The sequence below is a fragment of the Sus scrofa genome, chromosome 14 (genome assembly GCF_054392235.1).
Source record: "Sus scrofa isolate SSC_HxYL_T2T_F1_AM1 chromosome 14, Sscrofa_HxYL_maternal_Yorkshire_Landrace_v2.0, whole genome shotgun sequence".
Classification (NCBI taxonomy): domain Eukaryota; kingdom Metazoa; phylum Chordata; class Mammalia; order Artiodactyla; family Suidae; genus Sus; species Sus scrofa.
This window is the reverse complement of record NC_139396.1, coordinates 127975637-128001231: the sequence shown is the minus strand read 5'-3', so window position 1 is coordinate 128001231 and position 25595 is coordinate 127975637. Positions and strand designations below refer to the sequence as shown.

The following is a 25595-nucleotide window of genomic DNA, read 5'->3' as shown; positions in this document are numbered from 1 at the left end:
CAGCTCTCAGTATTAATAGTATGGTTGCTACAGTCCTTTACTAGTAAGTAGTTGTATTACGTTTCTTGAATTCATGAGTGGTTGGATTTTATTCTGTGCTTTATTTGGAGGAAGTAGTTAGGAGAGAAGGATAACGTGAAGTGGATGTAGTGAGTGCCTTGAAGATGAACTTAATAAGTCAGTTATTCAGGATGATTAACTATCAAGCCCTGTTCTCGATGTTTAGAAGAGGAAGGGCATAAGAAACAGTTGGTCCTGAATGGGGAAGAGATTTAATTGCCAAGGCAAGTTGCTTTCACCTGACTCACTTGGGCTTTCATACTCAGTGGTGGGCCTCAGGATGGTCCAGCTGCTATCTCAGCTGCAACAGGACCACTGAATCTGTTGGCCCAGTAATAGCATGGATGTGGGAGGGGGGTTAGCACAGATATAGCTTCTGTGCTCTGGCATCCCAATTGGAACCTACATTTATTCTAGGGCCTGGGAGCTTCATGTAGGCCAGCACTGTCCAATAGAACTATAACAGAAAAAATAAAGAATTCATGTTTCATGTTGTGTTGAATTTTCACATTATTGCTTATTATTGTAAAAGAAACTAATTCATTGAAATTTTAACTAATGAGTAAAGTAACTACAGTTATCCTTTGATTAGACTGGAAGCAAAGGAAGGTGAAGAAAAGTAATGTAGTTTCCTTAAAGGCCTACAAGGGACTGGCAGAGGTGGCTGTGAAGAGCTTGTGTGAGCTGTTGGTGGCTCTACCTCATTTCAACTTCCACAACAACATCATTGTATTGATTGTCCCTCTCATGAATGACGTGTCAAAATCGGTGGGTTGCTGTTGTTGCTCTTGTCCTTATCAGAAAATTATAGACCATATGATTATTTTTTTTTCTCTCTCTCCTCTCAGAATTCATTTGGAGCTATTATTTATTGCTAAAATAAGATCTTTTGTTAAATACTGTCTCTTTAAACAAATTGTTTGGGAAGTTCCTATTGTGGCTCAGTGGTAATGAGCCCGACTAGGATCCATGAGGATGCGGGTTTGATCCCTGGCCTTGTTCAGTGGGTCAGGGATCTGGCGTTGCCATGAGCTGTTGGTATAGGTCGCAGATGTGGGTAGGATCCCATGTGGCTGTGGCTGTGGCATAGGCTGGCAGCTGCAGCTCCAGTTCAACCCCTAGCCTGGAAACTTCCATATGCTGCAGGGGTGGCCCTAAAAAAGCAAAAAAAAAAAAAATTGTTTGAGCATAAGTTTAGTGCAGTGGTTCTGAATGGGAGGCAGTTTTGTTTGCCCTCCAGGGAACATTATTAAGCTGTGTCTACACACATTTTGATAGTCATGGCTGCGGTGGTGGGAAATGTTGATCCTGGCATCTGATGGGTAAAAGTCAGGGAGGCTTCTAAATATCCTACAGTGCACAAGATAGGCACCCACAACAAAGAATTATCTGGCCCTAAATGTCAGTCCTGCTGAGGTTGAGAAGCACTCGTTTAGTGTAACCTTTTATTTTTCAGATATCTGAAATGTGTTGCGAGGCAGTAAAGAAACTCTTTAAACAAGATAAATTAGGCCAAGCTTCCCTGGGCGTGATTAAAGTGATTTCTGGTTTTGTGAAGGGCAGAAATTATGAAGTTAGGCCAGAGGTAAGCCTTTCTTTTCTTACTTTTGTATTGCGTTTATTTTCAAATTACGTAGTTAATTTTCAGTTCTTATGAGGAATCAATTTTTTTATAGAAATGTATAGAGTGAAAGTATTCAATTCTCCACAAGTAACCACTCATAACAATTTGGTATATAGCCTTCTAGATGTTATTCTCTGTAGCTATAGACATACCTTGTTTATATTTTTAAATAAAAATGGGTTTATACTATGGAAACTATTTTGGAGCTGTTTTCATTTTATATATTGCATACACATTTTTTTTTTTCTTTTTTGGCTGCCCCGCTGCACATGGAGTTCCTAAGCCAGGAATCAGACCTGAGCCGCAATTGTGATCTAAGCCACAGCCACAGCTACAGCAACACCGTATCTCTTAACCCACTGTTCTGGGCCAGGGATCGGACCTGCATCCTGGTGCTATAGAGACACCTCTGATCCCATTGGGCCACAGGATGGGAACTACATGCCTTTGCATTTTGTTCATGGTTTCCTTTGTGTGTGCAAGGTTTTTTTTGTTTAAGTCTTACTTGTTTGTTTTTGCTTTTGATGCTTGTGCTTTTGGTGTCACATCTAAGAAATGAATGCTCAGACCAGTGTCAAGGAGCTCTTCCCCTGTTTTCTTCTAGGAGTTTTATGGTTTTAGGTCTTATATTTCTTTAATCCACTCTGGATTAATTTTTGTGACTGGTAGGATAAGGGCCCAGTTTCATTCTCCTGCATGCCGATATCCGATTTTCCCAACCCCATTTGTTGAAGAGACTATTTTGTATTCTTGGTGCCCTTCCTGAAGGTTAGTTTACCATCTGCCACATTCTTTGATTTGGAGCTATTTGTCCTTTGTGGGTGATATTTTATGAGCACATAGAATATCTACTGAATATTCAAATTGATCTTTCTGATATCTCTAATGACTTTAGGTTCATTATTTATGCTTCTATTTCTTCCTTGTTTCCGTTTCATGCTTTAAAATAATACAAACCTATAGTTCTCAAGTTTTTTTTTTTCCCCAAGAATGTTGCTTTGACTGCAGGTCAGTCGAGTGGTTTCATCCCCCCAAAATGTAGGGTTTAACCCCCTTTTTGTCTTTGTATTTGGATGACTGCTGTAGCACACAGTATATCAATTTCTAAATTAGTTTCTGAGTTTTTTGAATGGCTTAAGACATTGTGGTCTCTGGACCAGCATCAGATGGCAATTAAAAATAGGGATACTGGGGCCCACTGCAGACCTGCTGAATCGGAAACTCTGGGGACAGGGTCCAGCTATTTGTGTTTTAATAAGCCCTCTCGGTGATTATGATGTTTGTGAAAGTCGGAGACCCACTGGCTTAAGGGAAAATAAGTTGTCTTAATAATATTAGTCTTTATGTTATTTTTTTATTAGAAAAGAAAAGGATTACAGCTGTTAATTGCAAAAGTGAATCTGGTTTGAGAGATTAAAGCTGGTTTAGAAATATCTAATAAATATCCTCTCATCCCATACTGGTCCAAGCTTTTTTCTGGCTGATTGACTCTTGTAACCCTGTCTACCAGTGCCATGTAGTGTTCTCTCTTCCTTGTTCTTATTACGCTACAAAATAATGTTAACGTGTATTCAGCTAAATACTAGCATCCTTCATAGATGAAAATGACTGAATATGTTTGGCCAAAAGGTAATAGAACTTTGTGTAAAATGTGATAAAAGATGTTTGAAAGTTTTTGTTTTGTTTTTTAGCATGAACGAAGAAAATAAACATTAATGATTATTCTGTTTAAAATATTTGAGGGCAGTATAAATATTAAGTGGTATAATTGTGTTTTCTTCAATGATAGATGTTAAAAACATTCCTGTGCCTAAGAATCAAAGAAGTAGAAGTGAAAAAAGACACAGAAGATATTAATAAACCAAAAAAGTTCATGACTTTCAAGGAGAAGAGAAAAACTCTATCAAGAATGCAGAGAAAGGTTTGATTGATTTCCTTTTTTAAAAAAAATTTTGATGTTAGCTTAAAATACAGACTAGGCACAGGTAAAAATTAAGTCAAAAATAGTTAAGTCATAAATATTTTAAAATCTAAATATTTCTAAAATTCAATTAAAAAAATTGTATTTTCCTGTTACTGCAAAGAAATGTTTTATTAAATCAACTTAAACTGACAATTCATTGGCAAAGACAGCAATAGATGAAAAGATTTTCTTGCCTTGATGGCTTTTATCTTTTGGCTTTTTCTTGCCATGCTGGCGTTTAAGATCCTCTTAGATTCATTGTAATAACACAGATTCCTTCCTTAACCGAAAGGATGTATTCATGTGAAGTTGGCAACAAAGTAGGTTCTAATTGAATCTCATTTCTCTCTTGGTTTGTATTCGAAACCCAGGTTGAAATTCCAGCCTTTTGTTTACTCTGAGACTTTGGAAACTTTTTTTAAAAAATATTTTGAGAAGTGCAGCTAATAATAGCACCTGCCTTGCAGGGTCATTGTACGGTTGAAATAAAATGACATAAGTGAAGCACTTAGCAGAGTGTACAGCCCTGGGTGTACTTTATAAACAGTAGTTACCACCACCTACTCCCATTATTACTTCTCTAAACATTTCTAAACACTTTATTAGGGTTATCAAATTGGTTGTAAAAGCAAAACAAAAAATAGTTTCTGAGAGTTCCCGTGTGGCTCAGTGGAAACGAATCTGACTAGTATCCATGAGGACGCAGGTTTGATCCCTGGCCTCACTCAGTGGGTTGAGGATTGGGCATTGTGGTGAGCTGTAGTATAGGGCACAGACACAGCTTGGATCTGGTGTTTCTGTGGCTGTGGCGTAGACCAGTGGCTACAGCTCTGGTTGGACTCCTAGGTTGGAAACCTCCATGTACTGTTCTCCGGGTGTGGCCCTTAAAAAAAAAAAAATTCCAGGTATACCTGCCTTTTAATGTGTCTAATAAATTTGGAAATCAAAATAGACTTTTTTTTTATTACTCAAATGAATTTATCACATCTGTAGTTGTATAATGATCATAACAATCCAATTTCACAGGATTTCTATCCCATAACCCAAACACATCCCCCCACCCCCCACACTGTCTCCTCCGGAGACCAGAAGTTTTGCAGTGTCTGTGAGTCAGAATCTGTTCTGCAAAGAAGTTCAGTCTGTCCTTTTTTCAGATTCCAAATGTCAGTGAAAACATTTGATGTTGGTGTCTCATTGTATGGCTGACTTCACTTAGCATGATAATTTCCATCCATCCATCTTGCTAAAAATGCTGGTATTTCGTTCATCTTAATGGCTGAGTAACATTCCATTGTGTATATATGTACCACATCTTCTTGATCCACTCCTCTGTTGATGGACATTTAGGTTGTTTCCATGTCTTGGCTATTGCAAATAGTGCTGCAGTGAATATCAGAGTACATGTGTCTTTGTGAGTCATGGTTTTCTCTGGCTAGATGCCCAGGAGTGGGATTGCTGGATCAAATGGTAGTTCTATTTTGAGTTTTCTGAGGACTTTCTATACTGTTTTCCACAGTGGTTGCACCAATTTACAATCCCACCCACAGTGTACTAGGGTTCCTTTTTCTGCACACCCTCTCCAGCACTTATTGTTTGTAGACTTTTTGATGATGGCCATTCTGGCTGGTGTAAGGTGGTTCCTCATCGTGGTTTTGATTTGCATTTCTCTAAAAATGAGTGATGCTGAACATAATTGTTAATAAATGCAGGTGAATATTTAAATTATTTATACCGTACAATCTTAATATAAGTTGGACAAGCCTGTTAAGACCCAATAAGAACATGGCACCTCTTTAACAACTTCATGTGAGGGAAGGAGACTTTGTTCCTTGGTCAGTCCCCTGTGTCTCAGGTAGGCTAACAGACATTGTTTGCTGTTCTTACAGCATAAGGGAATTTTGTTGAATTTCTTTTTCTTTCTTTCTTTCTTTCTTTTTTTTTTTTTCTTTTGACCGCCTTGTGTCATATGGAATTCCCTGGCCAGAGATCAGAACTGAGTTATAATTGGGACCAATGCCACAGGTGCAGCAATACCAGATTCTTAACCCATTGTTCTGGGCCAGGGATTGAACCTGTGTCCTGGCACTGCAGAGATGCCACCAATCCTCTTGTGCCATAGTGGGAGCTCCTGTTGAATGTCTGTATGTATAGTATCTGGTATACATTGTAAATGAATTTGGGAAAGTACGGTCAATGACTGGTTTCCATGTTGTAGATTACTTAACAATAAGAATTATTTCTGGGCTCAGCATATTCTTTTTTCTTTTTTGAAAAATTTTAAGCCGGTTGTGGCTTAGCAGAAACGAATCTGACTAGTTTCCATGAGGACACAGGTTCGATTGATCCCTGGCCTCACTCAGTGGGTTAAGGATCTGGCGTTGCCCTGAGCTGTGGTTTAGGTCACAGATGCAGCTTGGATCCCATGTTGCTGTGGCTGTGGTGTAGGCCAGCGGCTACAGCTCCAATTCGACCCCTAGCCTGAAAACCTCCATATGCCACGATGTGGCCCAAAAAAGACAAAAAAAAAGAAAAATAGAAAAATTTTAATTTAGATTATGGAAGACTACGGAGAGTAATATAACCTATGTCATGTAGTTACTATTCTGAATAAGCAGATATTAATATGCTTTAGTTTTTTTCTTGAAAAGAAAGAAACCATTAATGATAGAGTTAGAATCCCCTTTGTTCCTCTTTCCACTCTTATTCTCCTGCTTTCCTCCCAGGAGGCAGCCGCTGTCACAAATTTGCTTTGTATATACTGCCTATTCATGTTTTTCTACTTCTGCTTATATTTGTATTCATAGACATTCTCTATAATTGTATGTGTTTCATAATATTTACATAGAGTGCCTTTCTGAAGTTGGTTTTTTTACTCAGTGGTACATACTCTTTTTTTCCAATCTGTTTTCAGTGGAAGAAAGCGGAAGAGAAACTAGAGAGAGAGCTTCGGGAGGCCGAAGCTTCAGAGAGTACTGAGAAAAAACTTAAACTGGTAGGCACTTTTATATACTTTTATGCTTTTAAACTGTTCTGTTAAATGATTTTAACTGGAGATTTATTGTTTTACCTTGTGATTGATTTTGGTTTATTTCATGAGGTTTAGGTATGTGGTGTGCAAGAAATGATAATGTGAACAGTGATGCTAGTTATAGGAAATCACGGGACACGTATCTTCATTCTGTTTTGTAGAAGCTCTTAAGATTGAGTAGTGGGGAGGAATGGGAAGGGACAGAAAATGATGAGCTTCCAAAGCGCTAACTCAGGAGAAAGTATACCAGGTATGGTAAAGTAATTTTGTCTGTTCTGCAGCACACCGAGACTTTGAATATCGTGTTTGTAACCTACTTCAGAATATTGAAGAAGGCCCAGAGGTCACCTCTCTTGCCAGCAGTCCTGGAAGGTCTTGCCAAGTAAGGGCTGTGTAGGTTGAAACCTTTTAGATTCTTTCTAAATAAATAAGACCAAAGTAACCATGAATTTTAAACAGGGTTAACTAATGACGATGTGGTGTTCTTCTCAGTTCTCATTCTTTGTCATCAGCCTCTCCTTGAAACTGTTCATAATACTCTTTTTTTTGGTTTTCTCACCCCAGCTCTTATTTTTAAATCTCTTTCACCCTTTCAGCTTATTCAATTCTAGCTGTCCCTAAGGTTCATCCCTCAGTTCTTATTTGGTTTTGCTCTGTAGTCAGTTTTCCACTATCACAGTCTGAGTGGTTCATGCCAATGACTCTTAAGTCTGTTCTAACCTAGCTTGCATATCATTTCTTTAGTCTTTTGTGGTCTGTTCCTCTTGAGATAGATCTTTTTGTATTTTCTGTCAACACAAGTGAACATGGATATAAGCCAGATTAGCAGTTGTCCTGATAGTTTTCTACAATTATTTGAGATATTATCCTGTGGAAAAGTGCCATCCAGTAAACATATAGTGAAAACTACATATGTAATTTAAAATTTTTGGTTAGCCATATTAAAAAGGTAAAAAGGATCGGGTAAAATTAAATATATTTTATTGAACTAATTTTTTCTGAAATACTATTTTTACATACAACCAGTATTAAACATTAATGAGATGGCATTTTTTTTCATAACATATCTTTATTTTTATTACTCAATGAATTTATTACATTTATAGTTGTACAGTGATCATCATCATCCAATTTTATAGGATTTCCATCCCACACCCCCAGCACATCCACCCACCCCCCACCTCTCTCCTTTGGAAACCATAAGTTTTTCTGTGGTTTGTGAGTCAATATCTGTTCTGCAAAGAAGTGCATTGTGTCTTTTTTTCAGATTCCACATGTCAGTGATAGCATTTGATGTTGGTGTCTCATTGTATGACTGACTTCACTTAGCATGATAATTTCTAGGTCCATCCATCCATCTTGCTAAAAATGCTGGTATTTCGTTCATCTTAATGGCTGAGGAACATTCCATTGTGTATATGTACCACATCTTCTTGATCCACTCCTCTGTCGATGGACATTTAGGTTGTTTCCATGTCTTGGCTATTGCAAATAGTGCCGCAGTGAGCATTGGAGTACATGTGTCTTTGCGAGTCGTGGTTTTCTCTGGGTAGATGCCCAGGAGTGGGATTGCTGGGTCAAATGATCAGTTCTATTTTTAGTGTTCTGTGGACTCTGCATACTGTTTTCCACAGTGGTTGCACCAATTTACAATCCCACCAACAGTGTACTAGGGTTCCTTTTTCTCCACAACTTCTCAGCACTTATTGTTTGTAGACTTTTTGATGATGGCCGTTCTGGCTTGTGTAAGGAGGTACCTCATAGTGGTTTTGATTTGCATTTCTCTAATAATGAATGATGTTGAACATCTTTTCGTGTGTTTTTTGGCCATCTGTATGTCTTCTTTGGAGAATCCTCTGTTTAGGTCTTCTGCCCATTTTTGGATGGGGTTGTTTGTTTTTTTGGCATTGAGCGGTAGGAGGTGTTTATAAATTTTGGAGATGAATCGCTTGTCAGTTGATTCATTTACAAATACTTTCTCCCATTCTGTGGGTTGTCTTTTCATTTCGTTTAGGGTTTCCTTTGCTGTGCAGAAACTTTTAAGTTTAATGAAGTCCCCCATTTGTTCATTTTTTTTTTTTTATACTGTCATTACTCTAAGAGGTGGATCTGAGATGATGTTGTTGTTGTTTATGTCAGAGAGCGTTTGGCGTATGTTTTACTCTAAGAGTTTTATGGTGTCTGCTCTTATATCTAGGTCTTTGATCCATTTGGAGTTTATTTTTGTGTGTGGTGTTAGGGAGTGTTCTAATTTCATTCTTTTACATGTGGCCATCCAGTATTCCCAGCATCACTTATTGAAGGGGCTGTCTTTTCTCCAGTGTATATCCTTGCCTCCTTTGTCATAGATGAGTTGGCTGTAGGTGCGTGAGTTGAATTCTGGGCTTTCTATCCTGTTCCACTGATCTGTATTTCTGTCTTTGTGCCAGTACCATATGGTGTTGATGACTGTTGCTTTGTAGTATCGTCTGAAGTCATGGAGCCTGATTCCTCCAGCTCCACTTTTCTTTTTCAGGATGTCTTTGGCTATTCTGGGTCTTCTGTGCTTCCAAACAAACTTTAAAATATTTTGTTCAACTCCTGTGAAAAACGTCCTTGGTAATTTGATAGGGATTGAATCTGTAGATTGCCTTGGGTAGTATAGTCATTTTGATAAGTTGACTTTTCCAATACAAGAGCATGGTATGTCTTTCCATCTGTTTGTGTCATCTTGGATTTCTTTCATCAGTGTCTTATAGTTTTCAGAGTACAGGTCTTTTGTCTCTTTAGGTAGGTTTTACTCCTAGGTATTTTTTTCTTTTGGATGTGATGGTAAATGGGATTGCTTCCCTAATTTCTCTTTCTGATCTTTCACTGTTAGTATATAGAAATGCAGTCGATTTCTGTGTTTAATTTTGTATCCTGTGACTGCAAAATTCATGGATGAACTCTAACAGTTTTCTGGTGGAGTCTTTCAGATTCTGTAGGTGTAGTATCAGGTCATCTGCAAATAGTGATAGTTTTACTTTTTCCTTTCCAATTTGGATACCTTTTATTTCTTTTGCTTCTCTGATTGCTGTGGCTAGGACTTCCAAAACTATGTTGAATAGTAGTGGTGAGAGCGGACATCCTTGACTTGTTCCTGATCTCAGTGGGAATTCATTCAGCTTTTCAGCATTGAGAATGATGTTAGCTGTGGGTTTGTCATATATGTCCTTTATTATGTTGAGGTAGGTTCCCGTTATGCCCACTTTCTGAAGGGTTTTTATCAGAAATGGGTGTTGGATTTTGTCAAAGGCTTTTTCTGCGTCTATTGAGAGGATCATGTGGTTTTTATTCTTCAGTTTGTTCATGTGGTGTATCACACGGACTGATTTATGGATATGGAAGAATCCTTGCATCTCTGGGATAAATCCCACTTGATCATGATGTACAATCCTTTTAATGTATTGTTGGATCCAGTTTGCTAGTATTTTGTTGAGGATTTTTACGTGTATGTTCATTAGCGAAATTGACCTGTAATTTTCTTTTTGTGTGGTATCTTTGCCTGGTTTTGGTATCAGGGTGATGGTGGCCTCATAGAATGAGTTTGGGAGTGTCCCTTACTCTGCGATTTTTTGGAATAGTTTCAGAAGGACAGGTGTGAACTCTTCTCTAAATATTTGATAAAATTCACCTGCAAAGCCATCTGGTCCTGGACTTTTGTTTGTTGGAAATTTTTTTATCACAGTTTTAGATTTCTGTACTTGTGATTGATCTGTTTATCTTTTTTATTTCATCTTGGTTTAGTCTTGGAAGACAGTACTTTTCTAAGAATTTGTCCATTTCTTCTAGGTTTTCCGTTTTATTGGCGTATAGCTGTATATAGTCGTCTCTTATGATCCTTTGTATTTCTGTGGTATCCGTTGTTACTTCTCCTTTTTCATTTCTAATTTTATTGATTTAAGTCCTCTCTTTTTTCCTTAATAAGATTGGCTAAGGGTTTATTGATTTTGTTGATCTTTTCAAAGAACCGTCTTTTCGTTTCATTGATCTTTTCTGTGGTTTTCTTCATTTCTATTTTATTGATTCCTGCTGTGGTCTTTATGATTTCTTTCCTTCTACTCACTTTAGGTCTTGTCTGTTCTTCTCTCTTGAGCTGCTTTAGCTGTCAAGTTAAGTTTGTTTATTTGAGATTTTCTTGTTTCCTGAGGTAGGCTTGTCTTGCTATAAACTTTCCTCTTAGAATGGCTTTGGCTGCATCCCGTAGGTTTTGGAGTGTCATGTCTTTGTTGTCATTTGCCTCTAGGTTTTTTTAATTTCCTCTTTGATTTCTTCAGTGATCCATTGGTTGTTTAGTAGCATGTTGTTTAGTCTCCACTTGTTCATGTTTTTTGCAGTTTTTTTCTTGTTGATTTCCAGTCATGTAGCGTTGTGGTCAGAAAAAATGCTTAATATGATTTCCGTTTTCTTAAGTTTACTGCGGTTTGATTTGTAGCCCAGGATGTGATCTGTCTTAGAGAATATGCCTGTACACTTGAGAAGAATGTGTATTCTGTTGCTTTTGGATGGAATGTCCTATTAATATCTATTGTGTTCATCTGGTCTAATGCTTCATTCAGGGCCTGTGTTTCCTTGTTGATTTCTGTCTGGTTGATCTGTCCATTGCTGTAAGTGGGGTGTTAAAGTCCCCCACTATGATTGTGTTATTGTCAATTTCTCCTTTTAAGGTTGTTAGCAGTTGGCTTATATATTGTGGTGAACCTATGTTGGGTGCGTAGATATTTAAAATTCTTACATCTTCTTCTTGGATTGATCCTTTGGTTATTATGTAGTGATCTTCCTTGTCCCTTAAAATATTCTTGATTTTAAAGTCTATTTTGTCTGATATGAGTCTTGCTACTCCAGCTTTCTTTTAATTCCCGTTTGCATGGAATATTTTCTTCCATCCTCTCACTTTCAATTTGTATGTGTTCCTAGAAGTGAAATGGGTCTCTTGAAGACTGCATATAGATGGGTCTTGTTTTTGTATCCATTCAGCCAGTCTATGTCTTTTAGTTGGGGTGTTTAGTCCATTAACATATAAGGTAATTATTGATATGTATGTTCTTATTTCCATGTTATTAATTGCTTTGGGTTTGTTTTTGTTTTTTCTTCCCTTCTTTTGTTCTCTCCTCTTGTGGTCTGATGACTGTCTTTGGTGTTGCATTTGGGTTGATTTTTCTTACTTGTTTGTGTATCATTTATAGATTTTTGGTTTGCAGTTACTCTGAAGTTTTGATATAAGTGTCTATATATATATATACAAAATTGTTTTAAGTTGTTGGTCTCTTAATTGCAAGGGCATCTCCAGTGTCCTGTATTTATACCCTCCTCTTCTCAAGATTTCTGATTTTGGTGACATAATTGTGTATGGTTAATTTCGTCTCTTTACTGTATATATACCTTTACTGGTGAGCCTTGTCATTTGTGGAATTTTTGTTTCTGGTTGTGGCCTTTTCTGCCTAGAGAAGTTCCTTTAGTATTTGTTGTAAGGCTGGTTTAGTGTTGTTGAATTCTCTTAGCTTTTGCTTATCTGAGAAGCTTTTGATTTCTGCTTCAAATCTGAATGAGAGCCTTGCTTGGGTAAAGTCATCTAGGTTGGAGGTTTTTTCCTTTCATCACGTTGAGTATATCATGCCACTCCCTTCTGGCCTGCAGAGTTTCAGCTGAAAAATCTGCTGATAACCTTATTGGGGTTCCCGTGTATGTTACTTGTTTCTTTTCCTTAGCTGCTTCCAAGATTTTCTCTTTGTCTTTAATTTTGGTCAATTTGATTAATATGTGTCTTGGTATATTCCTCTTTGGGTTTATTTTATATGGAACTCATTGCGCTTCCTGGATTTGAGTGAGTGTTCCTCTCCCATGTTAGGGAAGTTTTCGGCTATTATCTGTTTTTTTTTTTTGTATTGCTATTTTCTTGGGCCACTCCTGCGGCATATGGAGGTTCCCAGGCTAGGGGTCAAATCGGAGCTGTAGCCGCTGGCCTACACCACAGCCACAGCAATGTGGGATCCGAGCCATGTCTGCGACCTACACCACGGCTCATGGCAACGCTGGATCCTTAACCCACTGAGCAAGGCCAGGGATCAAACCCGCAACCTCATGGTTCCTAGTCGGATTCATTAACCACTGAGCCACAATGGGAACTCCTCGGCTATTATCTTGAATGTTTTTTCTGTCCCCTTCTCTCTCTCTTCTCCTTCTGGCACCCCTATAATATGGATGTTGGTGCTTTTAACATTGTCCCAGCATTCTCTGAGACTCTCTTCATTTCTTCTCAATCTTTTTTCTCTTTACTGTTCTGCATCTGTGATTTCCACTAATCTGTCCTCCACCTCACTCATTTGTTCTTCTGCCTCCTGTGTTCTGCTGTTGGCTGCTTCTAATGAATTTTTTATTTTAGTTATTGTATTTTGCATCTCTTCTTAAGTTTTATATCTTGTATCTCTTTGCTCAGTGTTTCCTGTAAGTTATCCATCTTTGCCTCCAGTTTATTTCCAATGTCTTGCATCATCTTCAGCATTGACAGTCTAAAGTCTTTTTCCTGGAAGGTGAGAATCTCCTGATCACTTAGCTGTTTTTCTAGGGTTTTTCCTTTCTCCCTCATCTGAGTTATAATTCTCTGTCTTTTCATTTTTGTAGGTTTTTGGTGTGGTGACCTTTTTACAGATAATAGAGTTGTAGCCTCTTGTACTTACGGTGTTTGTCCTCCTTGTGGCTGAAGTCAATATGGGGGCTTGCTGTAGGCTTCCTGATGGGGGGGGGCTGATGCCTGCCCACTGGTAGGTGGAGCTTATTCCTATCCCTCTTTGTCTCTGGGTGAGAATAGAGGCAGCTGTGTGCCTGAGGGGTCTTTAGGCAGCCTGTTTAGTGATGGGCCTGGCTGTGATCCCACCTGGATTGTTGTTTGGCCTGGGGCCTCTCAGCACTGATGGGTGGGGCCAGATTTTCCCAAAATGGCCACCTCCAAAGAAATGCATGCTGATGAATATTCCTGAGAGCTTTGCTTCCAATGCCCTTCCCCCACAGTAAGCCACATTCACCCCCTGTTCTCCCAGGAGGTCCATAAGAACTGTAGTCAGGTTTGACCTAGATTCCTACAGAGCCTTTGCTTTGCCCTGGGACCCAGTGCACGTGAAAGTCTGTGTGTGCCTTTTCAGAATGGGGTCTCCATTTCCCCCAGTCCTATGGAGCTCCTGCACACAAGCCCCACTGACCTTCAATGCCAGATGCTCTGGGGGCTCGTTCTCCCAGTGTCACATCCCCATGTGTGGGGGTTTGATGTGGGGCTGAGAACTCTCACTCCTGTAGGTGAGTCTCTGTGGTACAGTTACTTTCTAGTCTGTGGAGCTTCCCACCTGGGAGCTCTGGGGTTGTTCATATTGTGTAATTGCCCCTCCTACCTTTTGATGTGGCCTTCTCTTTGTCTTCCGGAATAGGATATCTTTTTCAAAGTTTCTGGTCCATTTGGTGGAAGATTGCTCAGCATTTGGTTGTAAATTTTGTTGTGTTTAGAAGAGAAGTTGAGCTCCAGTCCTTCTGTTCTGACATCTTAATCTCCTCATAATGTATCTTTGAAAACTGGTGTACATTTTACACTTAAAGCGCCTCTCAATTTGAACTTGCCCCAGTTCAAATGCCTAATGGCTAGTGGATGGTTAGTGGCTACCACTGTTGGACACTTCAGCTTTAGAAATAGGACTAATGGCTGGAAGATAGAGAAAAGGCAAATTCAGTTCAATATAGTAGAGATTACTTTCCAATGACTGGACCTATTTGGCGATGAGATGCTTTTCTTTATAGTGTGGCCCTTGTCATTAAAAGAGAGGTTGGTCAGATTTTCAAAGAGAAGGGATTATTTTTACGTTAAGGAGAACTTGTTTGTTTTTTCAAAGATTAATTTCTTTTCTTTTTTTTTTTTAAGGGCCATACCCGCAGCATGTGGAACTTCCCAGGCTAGGGTTTGACTCAGAGCTGTAGACACTGGCCTGCTCCACAGCAACAGCAATGTGGAATCTGAGCTGCATCTGTGACCTGTACCACAGCTCGCAGCAACACTGGATCCTTAACCCACTGAGTGAAGCCAGGGATCGAACCCGCATCCTCATAGATACTAGTCAGGTTTTCAATGAGCCGCAGTGGGAACTCCCGAATTTCTTTATTTACACTTTTAATAATATATGCTCATTTAAAAAATTCAAATAATGCAATTAAAAATTAGGAGTTCCCTCCCTAAATCTGCTCACCTGCCTTCTTTCATACAAACTGAATCTTTTACTCAAATTTATACTGTTCTGTAACTTTTGTTTTTTGGGTTTTTTTTTTTTTTTTTCTTTTGGATAAAGTTATTCTGGGTATCCTTCCATGTTAGCATAAATAGATAAACTTTTTTTAAAGTATGAACTTTAATACTCTGTTTTATGGATATATATAAAACTTTATTTGGTCAGTCCCCAAAGCTGCATTGGAAATATCCTCAATGCCCTTGTGTGCATATATTGCCAGATCCAAAGGTATGTTCATTTTAAATTTGGATAAATATTGCCAAATTGCTTTCCTAAAAGGTTGTACCAACATACAGAATACATGACTTCTGAGGTCTTTCCTTCTAAGATTTACCTAGTGTCAGAAGCTCTTGCACTAATATTGAAGAGATAGTTTATTTCAGTGCTAAATATCTTAGAGTGTACAGAGTGCTCTGACATTTAATAGCTCTGTTGAGTGATCTCAATTATTTCTAGAAATAGAGGACCAGGACTGTCCGTTCTTATAGAGGATTATACGGGTAATGGATTGCTCAGCCTGAACTAGACACTAGATCCAACATTTTATTTTAAAACTTTCATAGGGTCTGTTTCCTTATGATAACCGAGTCTTTTCTTCTTTCCTTTTTGTGCCCTGTTTTCCTAGAAGCTTAACACTGCTGGCTCCTTTGTGGTTTGAACATTGCTGGGCACCTGGTTAACTTTCCTTAGAGAAGTTGTTTGTTCTTGGCAGCTTCTTTCTCAGGGCAGAAGTGCTTTTGAGATAATATTTTAGTTTGTTTAGTGTCTCATATTTTCCTGTTGAGTAGAGTGTCTGATTGTAGATGAATTGTCCAAAAGGCCAGTCTCAGTTAATGAAAAGTATCAATAATCACCATCATCTTCATCATAGCTAGCATTTTTCGAATAAGGGCTATGAAAAATACGGTTTTAAAGTCAAGTTTAATTTTTAGCTGCTTTCTGTTTTTAGCCTAACTTTTAACTAAATTTTGTTTGGTTTTAGGTTTGCTCACCTTATAAATGTGGAGTTTTTTGATGACTTATTAGTAGTTCTACATTCTCTCATTGAGTCTGGTGTAAGTAACTCTACTTTTGAATTACTTTTCAAGATATAATGGTAATTATTCTTAATACTCTTTTTTTTTCTCTTTTCATTTTAAGGACCTAAGCTATCAAGAAAGTCTTCACTGTGTTCAGACTGCTTTTCATATTCTTTCTGGGCAAGGTAAGACACTTTCTTGATTGAGTTTTGTTGGCTTTAACTTTGGAGGCTGTAACATACCTAATTGGTGTTTATTGTCATTTCAAAGGTGATGTACTGAATATTGATCCAATGAAATTCTATACACATCTTTACAAAACACTGTTCAAGTTACATGCAGGTATGTAAGATTAGGTAATGCGTCTTTAATTTTTCTCTTTTAAGAATATGTTGTGACAGAAATTATAGTCAAGGAAAACTGAGAAATAGGAGCTGGTATATAAAATGCTGGCCTTCCAGTGCCGCATCTATATTGAACTGTCAGTGAGACTTGGAGAGAGAACTTTAGGAATTGACCGGAGATGCAGTATGACTCCTGGCATCCTGTGAACAGTGTAGCACCACTGCATCACTGAGGGAAGTGATGTGGGACCTGTAGAACAGGCTCATCTTGGATTTTTCCAGAGTTTAGTGAAGTTGCATAATGAAATAGCAATGAAAATAGCCCTGAAGGGTGTATCTGCTATTTTAGGTGCTACAAATGAAGGGGTTGAGATCGTCCTTCAGTGCCTTGACGTCATGCTGACTAAACGCAGAAAGCAGGTTTCTCAGCAGCGGGCCCTGGCCTTCATCAAGCGCCTCTGTACCCTTGCTCTTCACGTGCTTCCAAATTCAAGCATTGGCATTTTAGCAACTAACAGAATATTAATGCATGTAAGTATTGAGACAAACGAATAGAGCTAGTTCTTGCATTGCAACAGTACTGTTTTGTTTGATGCACGTCTTTTTCCTCATTTACATTATTATTTTAATTATAAAAGTGATTCACACAACAAAATTAGGTGATAAGAGAGAAGTACATAAAATTACAAAAGGAAAGCATTTCACCCTGGTGACGCTATGCAAAGATAACCATTTTTACCATTGGTCAGTGTCCTTCCAGCAGACTTCAAAATTCATTTATAAATGTGTTCACCACACAGACACACACACACACACAAACAATGGAACTTTTTTTTTTTTTTAATAGAAAGGTGATTGAAGGGATTATGATATACATTATTCCTCTACAACTATTTTCTTTTTATTTTTTTGCTTTTTTTTTTAGGCCACATCCGTGGCACATGGAGGTTCCCAGGCTAGGGGTTGAATTGGAGTTACAGCCGCTGGCCTACACCACAGCCACAGCAACGCAGGATCCGAGCTGCGTCTTCAACCTACACCACAGCTCATGACAACACCAGATCCTTAACCCACTGAGCAAGGCCAGGATCAAACCTGCAAGCTCATGGGTTACTAGTTGGATTTGTTTCCGCTGCGCTACAAAGGGAACTCCCCACAACTTTTTTTTTTTAAGCACTTAATGGTAATGAACACATAGTTCTTACTCTGTGACTTCAGCTGTTATAATGCTTTTATAAAAATTAACTTGCTTAATTTTCATAACAACTTTGTGAAGTAGCTACTGTTATTGTTCCCATTTTATAGATGAGGAAAACAGACCCACAGAGTCTAAATAACTTGCCTAAAGTGATACTGCTAGTAAGTAGAAGAGGTGGAATTTAAATTAGGCATTGTGGCTTTTTCTTTTTCTTCCTTTTTTTTTTTTTTTTTTTTGGCCTGCAGGTGCACATGTGGCATATCAAATTCCTGGCCAGGGATCAAATCTGAGCCACAGCTTTGACCTATGCCACTGCTGTGACAATGCCGGTTCCTTAACCCATTGCAACACAGTGAGAACTCCTGGCTTCTTCTTTTGATGGGCGTATATTCTTTCCTTTTTTTTTTTTTCGCTATTACGAATGATGTTACAGTAAATATTTTTATATGTATAATTATTTCTATAGGAAAGATTCCTAAAAGAAGGATTGATGAAGAAAGAATATCTTTTTTTTTCTTTTGCAAGATAAAGTTAATTCTCTTCAAAACAAGCAAATAAAATATTTCTTTGCAGTTTTTATTTCTTATGGTATAAACTTAAATTGCAAAAATTAATACTAGGTATAAAGTGCATGTGCTTATAGCTCTTATATAACTATAAAATCAAATTATATTTACATACAAATAGAAGTGCAGAACCCAATAACATTCTTAAAGTTAACAATATTACTTCAATTAATCCTTCTTTTTATGTGATATTTTTGCAGACTTTCCCCAAAACAGATCTGTTGCTTGATAATGAATCGCAGGGAAGTGGAGTTTTCCTTCCTGAGCTGGATGAACCTGAGTACTGTAATGCTCAGAACACTGCACTTTGGGAATTGCATGCATTGCGGGTAGGACTGTCTGTTCCCTTACACTCTCCCCTGCCCTTTGTGAACAATTTTTTTTTTCAGTGTTTCCCCAAATAGTTATAATTGCCAGAGAACTTAATATATTTTGTTTTGGGAGTGTTTTTCCCAGAATACCTATTTTATTTTTTTGTCTTTTTAGGGCTGCTCCTGCGGCACATGGAGGTTCCCTGGCTAGGGTCGAATCAGGGCTTACACTGGCCTACATCACAGCCACAGCAACGCCAGATCCAAGCCATGTCTGTGACCTACACCACAGCTTGTGGCAACTCTGGATCCTTAATCCACTGAGTGGGGCCAGGAGTCTAACCTGAATCCTCATGGATACTGGTCAGATTTGTTTCCACTGAGCCATGACAGGAACTCCCCCAGAATTCCTGTTTTATTTTTCCCTGCCCTCATTGTTAAGATGTTGAGATGCGTTTTCTAAGGAAGCAGAAAATGATGGCAATTTTTGTGGTGTGAAATTTCTTGAAATCTTTCCCTAACACTATTCAGAATAGAAGGTTTGTCATTGGGTATATTTGTTTCCTGTCTTGAATATTCAGGGAGACTTTCGTACAGCCACCAGTTTCAAGAAGGTTTCACCTCTGTTGTGATCATACAGTGCAGACAGCAGCATTAGAATGAGGCTTACAGGAAATATATTTTCTTTTCATCCTGTAAAAGCAAGACAAAGCTATGTCACTGGTAACTTGGTATCAAACAGATTTGTGTTGGAATCCCTTGAGCAAAAATAGTTTTTTTCTGTAGGTATATGGTTCTTATGAATTACATATGCATATGCAGTTCTAAAAAAATTAGTGTTTATTGAAGTGTAGCTGGTGTATTATAAAATATTGACTTGTGCAAAATGTGATTGTCTTGTTCCCTTCAGCGACATTACCACCCCATAGTGCAGAGATTTGCAGCTCACCTCATCGCTGGAGCTCCTTCTGAAGGCTCAGAAGCACTCAAACCAGAGTTGAGCCGAAGGTAGTATTTAGCATTGCCTTATTACAGAACTTCAAATTTCAGTTGATAGCTTTTTTTTTAAACTAAGAGAAGTCTGTTTTACAAAGTAATAGATTTCAAAATGTAAAGTGCTAGTTGGTTATCTGACTTTGGTCTATGTAACATTCCTGAATTATTCCAAAGGGAAAACATGCTGACTCGGGGTGGGGGCTGGGTGACGGGGGAGGGTCAAAGAACGTTTCACACATACAGATCAGTAGAAAGAATAGCATAGTGAATCCCCAAATGCTAATTACTTAGGTTTAGCATTTAAGAAGATATGCCATATTTGCTCTACAGGAAGACCCATGAATCCAACCACAACGAGACTCCTGTTTCTCTTTGAGTGGTTCTGCTAGGACCAGAAAGGGAGAAGTGAGGAGGGAGAGAAAAGAAGTACTTTGAACACTGCCAACCAGGAGGGAGCAGTCTCTTTCCTTGGCGCTCACAGCCATTTCTATTCAGTGCCCCCTGATCTGTGATTTGGACTGGTGCTTCTAGCATTCACCTTATACTCTTCCAGATGGGAAAAGCATCCTCCTAAAAGAACAACTTTTTATTCTGAAAAATTTTAAAAAGTACAGAGAAGTTGAAACAGTATAAATCACTCCCCCATTAGCAAATACTTCAGTTATACAGAAAATGATATAAAAAACACCCTCTAATATTCCCACTACTCAGAATTAATATTTTGCTGTAGATTTTTCTCCTTTGCAAGCCCACTTGTTTCTTTAAATTGGAGATCACAGACAAGTGATCTTAAGGCAAGATTTTTGGCCCCTTCAGAGTTTGAATAAAAATGTCATTAGTTGCTATCTTTTAAATATTGGAAGCATTCACCTAAACACCACATTTCCAGCTTCTCTTGAAGTATTGACTGGGAGATTTGGCAAAACAGGTCCTCTGTTTTAACCTGGCAGTAGTAAGCTGCTTCCCTTTCTAAATGAGGCATAAATTTCTTGTAAATCCATTTCCTTCTGAGTAAGATAAAAATAACCTTTGGTCTTATTAACTAAGACCTATTATATAACTAGGTCTTATTAACTAAGTAAGATGGCCATTTACTTTTTTCATCCCTCAAACTTCCCACTTGTCCCCCAGTTTTATTTTTCAAAAGGAAAAAAGAGAAAATGATTTTTTTCACTTTTTCATGATCCTTTTCTGGCGTGTTTTTATCAGAGATCTTCAACTTTTTGCCTCATTTATGCCAGAAGTTTCCTTTTCAGGAGGAAGATGAGGCATGGGTTTATCCCAGAACCTTGAAAAAGGAGACCTCATGACGGGCTTCCCCTGGAGAGTGGCACTTGGGATGTGAGCCTGATTGCAACCCTGAAGGCCCTTGCTAGTCTCCTTTGGGGAAAGTGGACCAGTCTCAAATCATTAAGGATTCATTTAGATGCATAGGTATAGACATTTACTCTCTCCTGATTGGCTTCTCTTTACTTTCAGTCCAGGCAAACAACTGAAGGGTTGAGCTGAAATCCATGGAAAATAACTCCATGCCTTATACTCTCATGACTAGCTTACACTCAGCATATTGTTCACATACCTGGTTGAGTTGAGATTTGATCACGTTGAGCTTGAGGTCTTTTGCTCAGCCTTTTCATCCAGGCCTATATTTCTGAATGTATACTGTACATCTCTGAGGTGAATTTAGTTGGATAATGGTGTCATAAGATGAGATTTAGGATTATTTAAATAAATATATTTTGTTGGTTTCCAAAGAAAACAAAAACACAAATGAGAAAAGATATGTATTCCTGTGTTCATTGCAGCATCATTTACAATAGCCAAGATATGGAAGCATCTTAAGTGCCCTGATTTATCAATAGATGAATGGATAAAGATGAATTATACATACATAATACAATGGAATATTACTCAGTCATGAAAAGAATTAAAACTTGCCATTAGCAATATCATGGATGGACCTAGAGGGTATCATACTAAGTGAAATAAGTCACAGAAAGACAAATACATGGAGTTCCCATCTTGGCTCAGTGGTTAACGAATCTGACTAGGAACCATGAGTTTGCAGGTTTGATCCCTGTCTTTGCTCAGTGGGTTAAGGATCCGGCATTGCCATGAGCTGTAGTGTAGATTGCAGACATGGCTTAGATCCTACGTTGCCGTAGCTCTGGTGTAGGCTGGCGGCTATAGCTTCAGTTGGACCCCTAGCCTGGGAACCTCCATAGGCTGCAGGTGTGGCCCTAAAAAAAGACAGAAAAGAAAAAAAAAAAAAAAAAAAAAAAAAAAGACAAATACTGTATGATTTCACCCCACCCCCCCAAAAAACTAGAACAGATGAACAAAACAGAAACAGATTTATAGATACAGAGATATAGGTAGTTGCCAGAAGGGAAGGGGTTAGGAGGAGGAGAGAAATTGGTGGGGGGAGATTAGGAGATGCATACTTAATAGTTACAAAATAAATGAGTCATAAGTATGAAATGTACAGTGTAGAGAATGTATGAAATAATTATGTAATGTCTTTGTATTATGACAGATGGTAACCAAACTTCTTGGGATGATCATTTTGAAATGTATAGAAATATCAAATCACTATGTTGTGTAACAGGAGCTAACATACTGTTGTAGGTGAATTATACTTTAAAAACAGACTAATAGAAAAGATCAGACTTGTGGTTACCAGAAGGGGAATTGGATGAAGGCAGTCAAAAGGTAAAACCTCCAGTTAGAAGATAGCAAAGTAGGAGAGATGTAATGTACAACACGATAAGTATAATTAACACTACTGTATGCTGTATATGAAAGTTAAGAGAATAAATCTTAAGATTTCCCATCAGAAGGAAAAAAATTATTTTCTATTTAATTTTGTATCTGTATGAGATGATGGATGTTCACTAAACTTACTGTGATATTCATTTCATGATGTATGCAGATCAGATCATGCTGTACAACTTAAACTTACATAGTGCTCTATGTCAGTTATATCCCAGTAAAACTGGGACAAAGATTTTAATGAGAAAAAAGTCACAAAAACCAAACCGAGGTTGTGTTATATACGGGTTTAGAATAATCAGTCATTCTCTGGGTACAATTTAATTATTTTCAAGTTATACAGATTTGGTGGTGTCTTTCATTTCTTACATTTTTGATTATAGATCTGCTACAGAACTTTTTGAGGCTTACAGCATGGCAGCAATGACATTCAATCCTCCTGTTGAATCTTCAAACTCCAAAAGGAAAGTATGTGGTACTTTTCATTTATTAAAAAAAAAAATGAAAAAACTAAATTAATATCTCTTAACTGATTTCAACTTGCTAAATTGTTTTCTAGGTAGTTTTTTTGTGTGTGTTTAGGAGTTGACAGTAGGAAGGATCTCTGGGGATGGAATTCTATAGAGAAAGTCATGAAACTTTCATTTCATTTAGGATATGGCTGATATGACCTATCTCCTGTCATTGTTATGTTTCATGTGTTGTTTGGGGTCAGCTGTTCCTTTGCTCAGGGCTTTGCTTTTGCTTATGGCATAAAAACTTTTAACTCAAAAAAATTTTTTTTTTTTTTTTTTTTTTTTTTTGTCTTTTTGTCATTTCTTGGGCCGCTCCCACGGCATATGGAGGTTCCCAGGCTAGGGGTCTAATCGGAGCTGTAGCCACCGGCCTACACCAGAGCCACAGCAACGCGGGATCTGAACCACGTCTGCAACCTACACCACAGCTCGCGGCATCGCCAGATCCTTAACCCACTGAGCAAGGGCAGGGATTGAACCCACAACCTCATGGTTCCTAGTCGGATTCGTTAACCACTGCGCCATGATGGGAACTCCTAACTCATACTTTTAATATTTTTTTCAGGATAAAGTTTTACAAGGGGATTCATTTTTGAATGAAGATTTAAATCAGCTAATCAAAAGATATTGCAATGAAGATGCTACTCCGTTGCCTCTGGATTTCACCAAGTATTTGGAAACATCACAACGGTAGTAGAAGAATGAGGAGTCAGTGGACTTTTTTGTATATTTTTGTGTTTGTGCAGATGCACATAAAGCTATGTCATTAATTTAGGACCTTCTTGAGGAGGAAGAATTTCCCTTTGCTTGGCACAGAGTTCTGCCAATTGTGAAAAGAGGCACAGGAAAATCAAGACCATAAGATTGCTTTTTATCATTCAGTGACTCTTTATAACCAAATAAACATTTTTATTGCAACACCACAATGGAAATAACATTCTAAATTTGGGTGTATATAATTTTATGAAGATTTTTTGAGAAAAGGAAGAATAGCTTGCAATTGGATACCAGGTTCTTTGACTCTTACTAGATGGTATGCTTCAAGAAGTAACCTAATTTCAGAGTTCCTCTGTGGCTCAGCAGGTTTAAGGACCTGGTGGTGGTCCTGGAGAGGCTCTGATCACTGCTCTGGTGCAGGTTTGATCCCAAGGCCAGGAACTTCTGCATGCTGCAGGAGCAGCAAAGAAAAGAAAAAGAAGTAATCTAATTTGGCCTATGTGAAAAAGAATGAGGGGCGTCATGGCTACTGTCAAAGTCTGAGTGTGATTCTAGTCTCTTCGAAGTTCTTTGCATTTTCTGTCATGCCCTGGAGGTTAATGGGGGGGGGGGGGAAGAATTGCTCCCAGGTAGAAAAAAGTCTGAGACTTTACTATTCTGTTTTAAGGATAAACAGTACCCAGTGAGGGGCTTCTCCCACTGCCTTTTTTTTTTTTTTTTTTTTTTTTTTTTTTGAGATGAAATGCCTATTCTTATGAATACATTTTAAAAGCAGTATTTTATCTAACAGCTATTGTTTTATTCTAGGAATGGCCTATGAAATGTGTTTTAATAACCAGGTTATAAATATTCTCTACTGTGAATAGTTGAACAAAACAGCTGTTTTTTTCTGCTTCCTGTTCTTCTGATGTGAGAATTTTAAGAAATGCATAGCAGTCCAACTAAATCTCATATTTCTTGGGAGAAAATAGCTTCAAATGATGCAACTGACAAGGACTTAATCTCTAAAATATACAAACAACTTATACAACTCAACAGCAAAAAAGCCAACAAGCGAGTTGAAAAATGGGCAAAAGACCTGAATAGACATTTCTTCAAGGAAGATGTACAGATGGCCAACAAGCACATGAAAAAATACTGAACATCACTGATTGTTGGAGAAATGCAAATCAAAACCACTATGGGATACCACCTCACACCAGTCAGAATGGCCATCATGAATAAGTCCACAAATGACAAATGCTGGGAGAGAGTGTGGAGAAAAGGGGACCCTCCTACACTGTTGGTGGGGATGTAAATTGGTAAAACCACCATGGAAAACAGTATGGAGGTTCCTCAGAAAACTAAATACAGAATTACCATATGATCCAGCAGTCCCACTCTTGGGCATATACCCAGACAAAACTTTCCTTGAAAAATACACATGCACCCGTATGTTCATTGCAGCACCATTTACAATAGCCGAGACATGGAAACAACCTAAATGTCCATTGACAGACAAATGGATTAAGAAGATGTGGTACATATGTGGTACATAATGGAATACTACTCAGCCATAAAAAAGAAAAATAATGCCATTTGCAGCAACATGGATGGAACTAGAGACTATCATATTAAGTAAGTCAGAGAAAGACAAATACCATATGGTATCACATATCTGGAATAGAATATATGACACAAGTGAACCTTTCCACAGAAAAGAAACTCATAGGAGAACAGACATATGGTTGCCAAGGGGGGGAGGGGGAAAGGAGTGGGATGGACTGGGAATCTGGGGTTAATAGATGCAAACTATTGCGTTTGGAATGGATAAGCAGTGAGATCCTGCCGTATAGCACTGGGAACTGTGGTCACTTGTGATGGAGCATGATGGAAGATGGTGTGTGTGACTGGGTCACTTTGCCGGACGGTAGAAGATTGACAGAGCACTGTAAACCAGCTATAATGGAAAAAAAAAATCATTTGAAAAAAATAAATCTCCTATTTCTTCAAAATTATAGAAGCTAAATATTTTAGTTTAGTGCTTAAAGTTTTTTTTCCTTGTGAAATAAAATAGTTTATCATTTCCAGCAGAATGATGAACATCAGCTTAATAGTGCATGTTAATCTTTTAGCATATTATATATGATTTTTTAGTGTTTCTAAGGTCAGTTTTTTAGGCTTGATTATTTAATGGTGAGAAATGTGTTATTCAGCA

At 38.1% G+C, this 25595-nt stretch overlaps 2 protein-coding genes across 6 annotated transcripts in view; one reads left to right on the top strand and one right to left on the bottom strand.

Moving 5' to 3' along the window:
• Positions 1-23604, top strand: part of NOC3L (NOC3 like DNA replication regulator) — a 35031-nt gene extending 11427 nt beyond the window's left edge. The window contains exons 9-21 of one of the 2 annotated variants that reach the window (XR_014825618.1): positions 653-828; positions 1517-1645; positions 3474-3605; positions 6559-6639; positions 6957-7068; positions 15943-16015; positions 16101-16164; positions 16250-16321; positions 16673-16854; positions 18288-18416; positions 19309-19406; positions 22550-22634; positions 23247-23604. Coding sequence is in view for 1 of the 2 variants with exons in the window: in NM_001144115.1 (NP_001137587.1) it covers positions 653-828; positions 1517-1645; positions 3474-3605; positions 6559-6639; positions 6957-7057; positions 15943-16015; positions 16101-16164; positions 16250-16321; positions 16673-16854; positions 18288-18416; positions 19309-19406; positions 22550-22634; positions 23247-23375 (1451 nt within the window). In the remaining variant the exon portion in view is untranslated. 2 annotated transcript variants of the gene reach the window in all.
• Positions 23605-23973: 369 nt separating this feature from the next.
• PLCE1 (phospholipase C epsilon 1) overlaps positions 23974-25595 on the bottom strand; it is a 348858-nt gene continuing 347236 nt past the window's right edge. For all 4 annotated transcript variants that reach the window (XM_084994885.1, XM_084994886.1, XM_084994889.1 and 1 more), the window contains one exon: positions 23974-25337. The gene's annotated coding sequence lies outside the window, so the exon portion shown is untranslated. The remainder of the gene's footprint in view (positions 25338-25595) is intronic.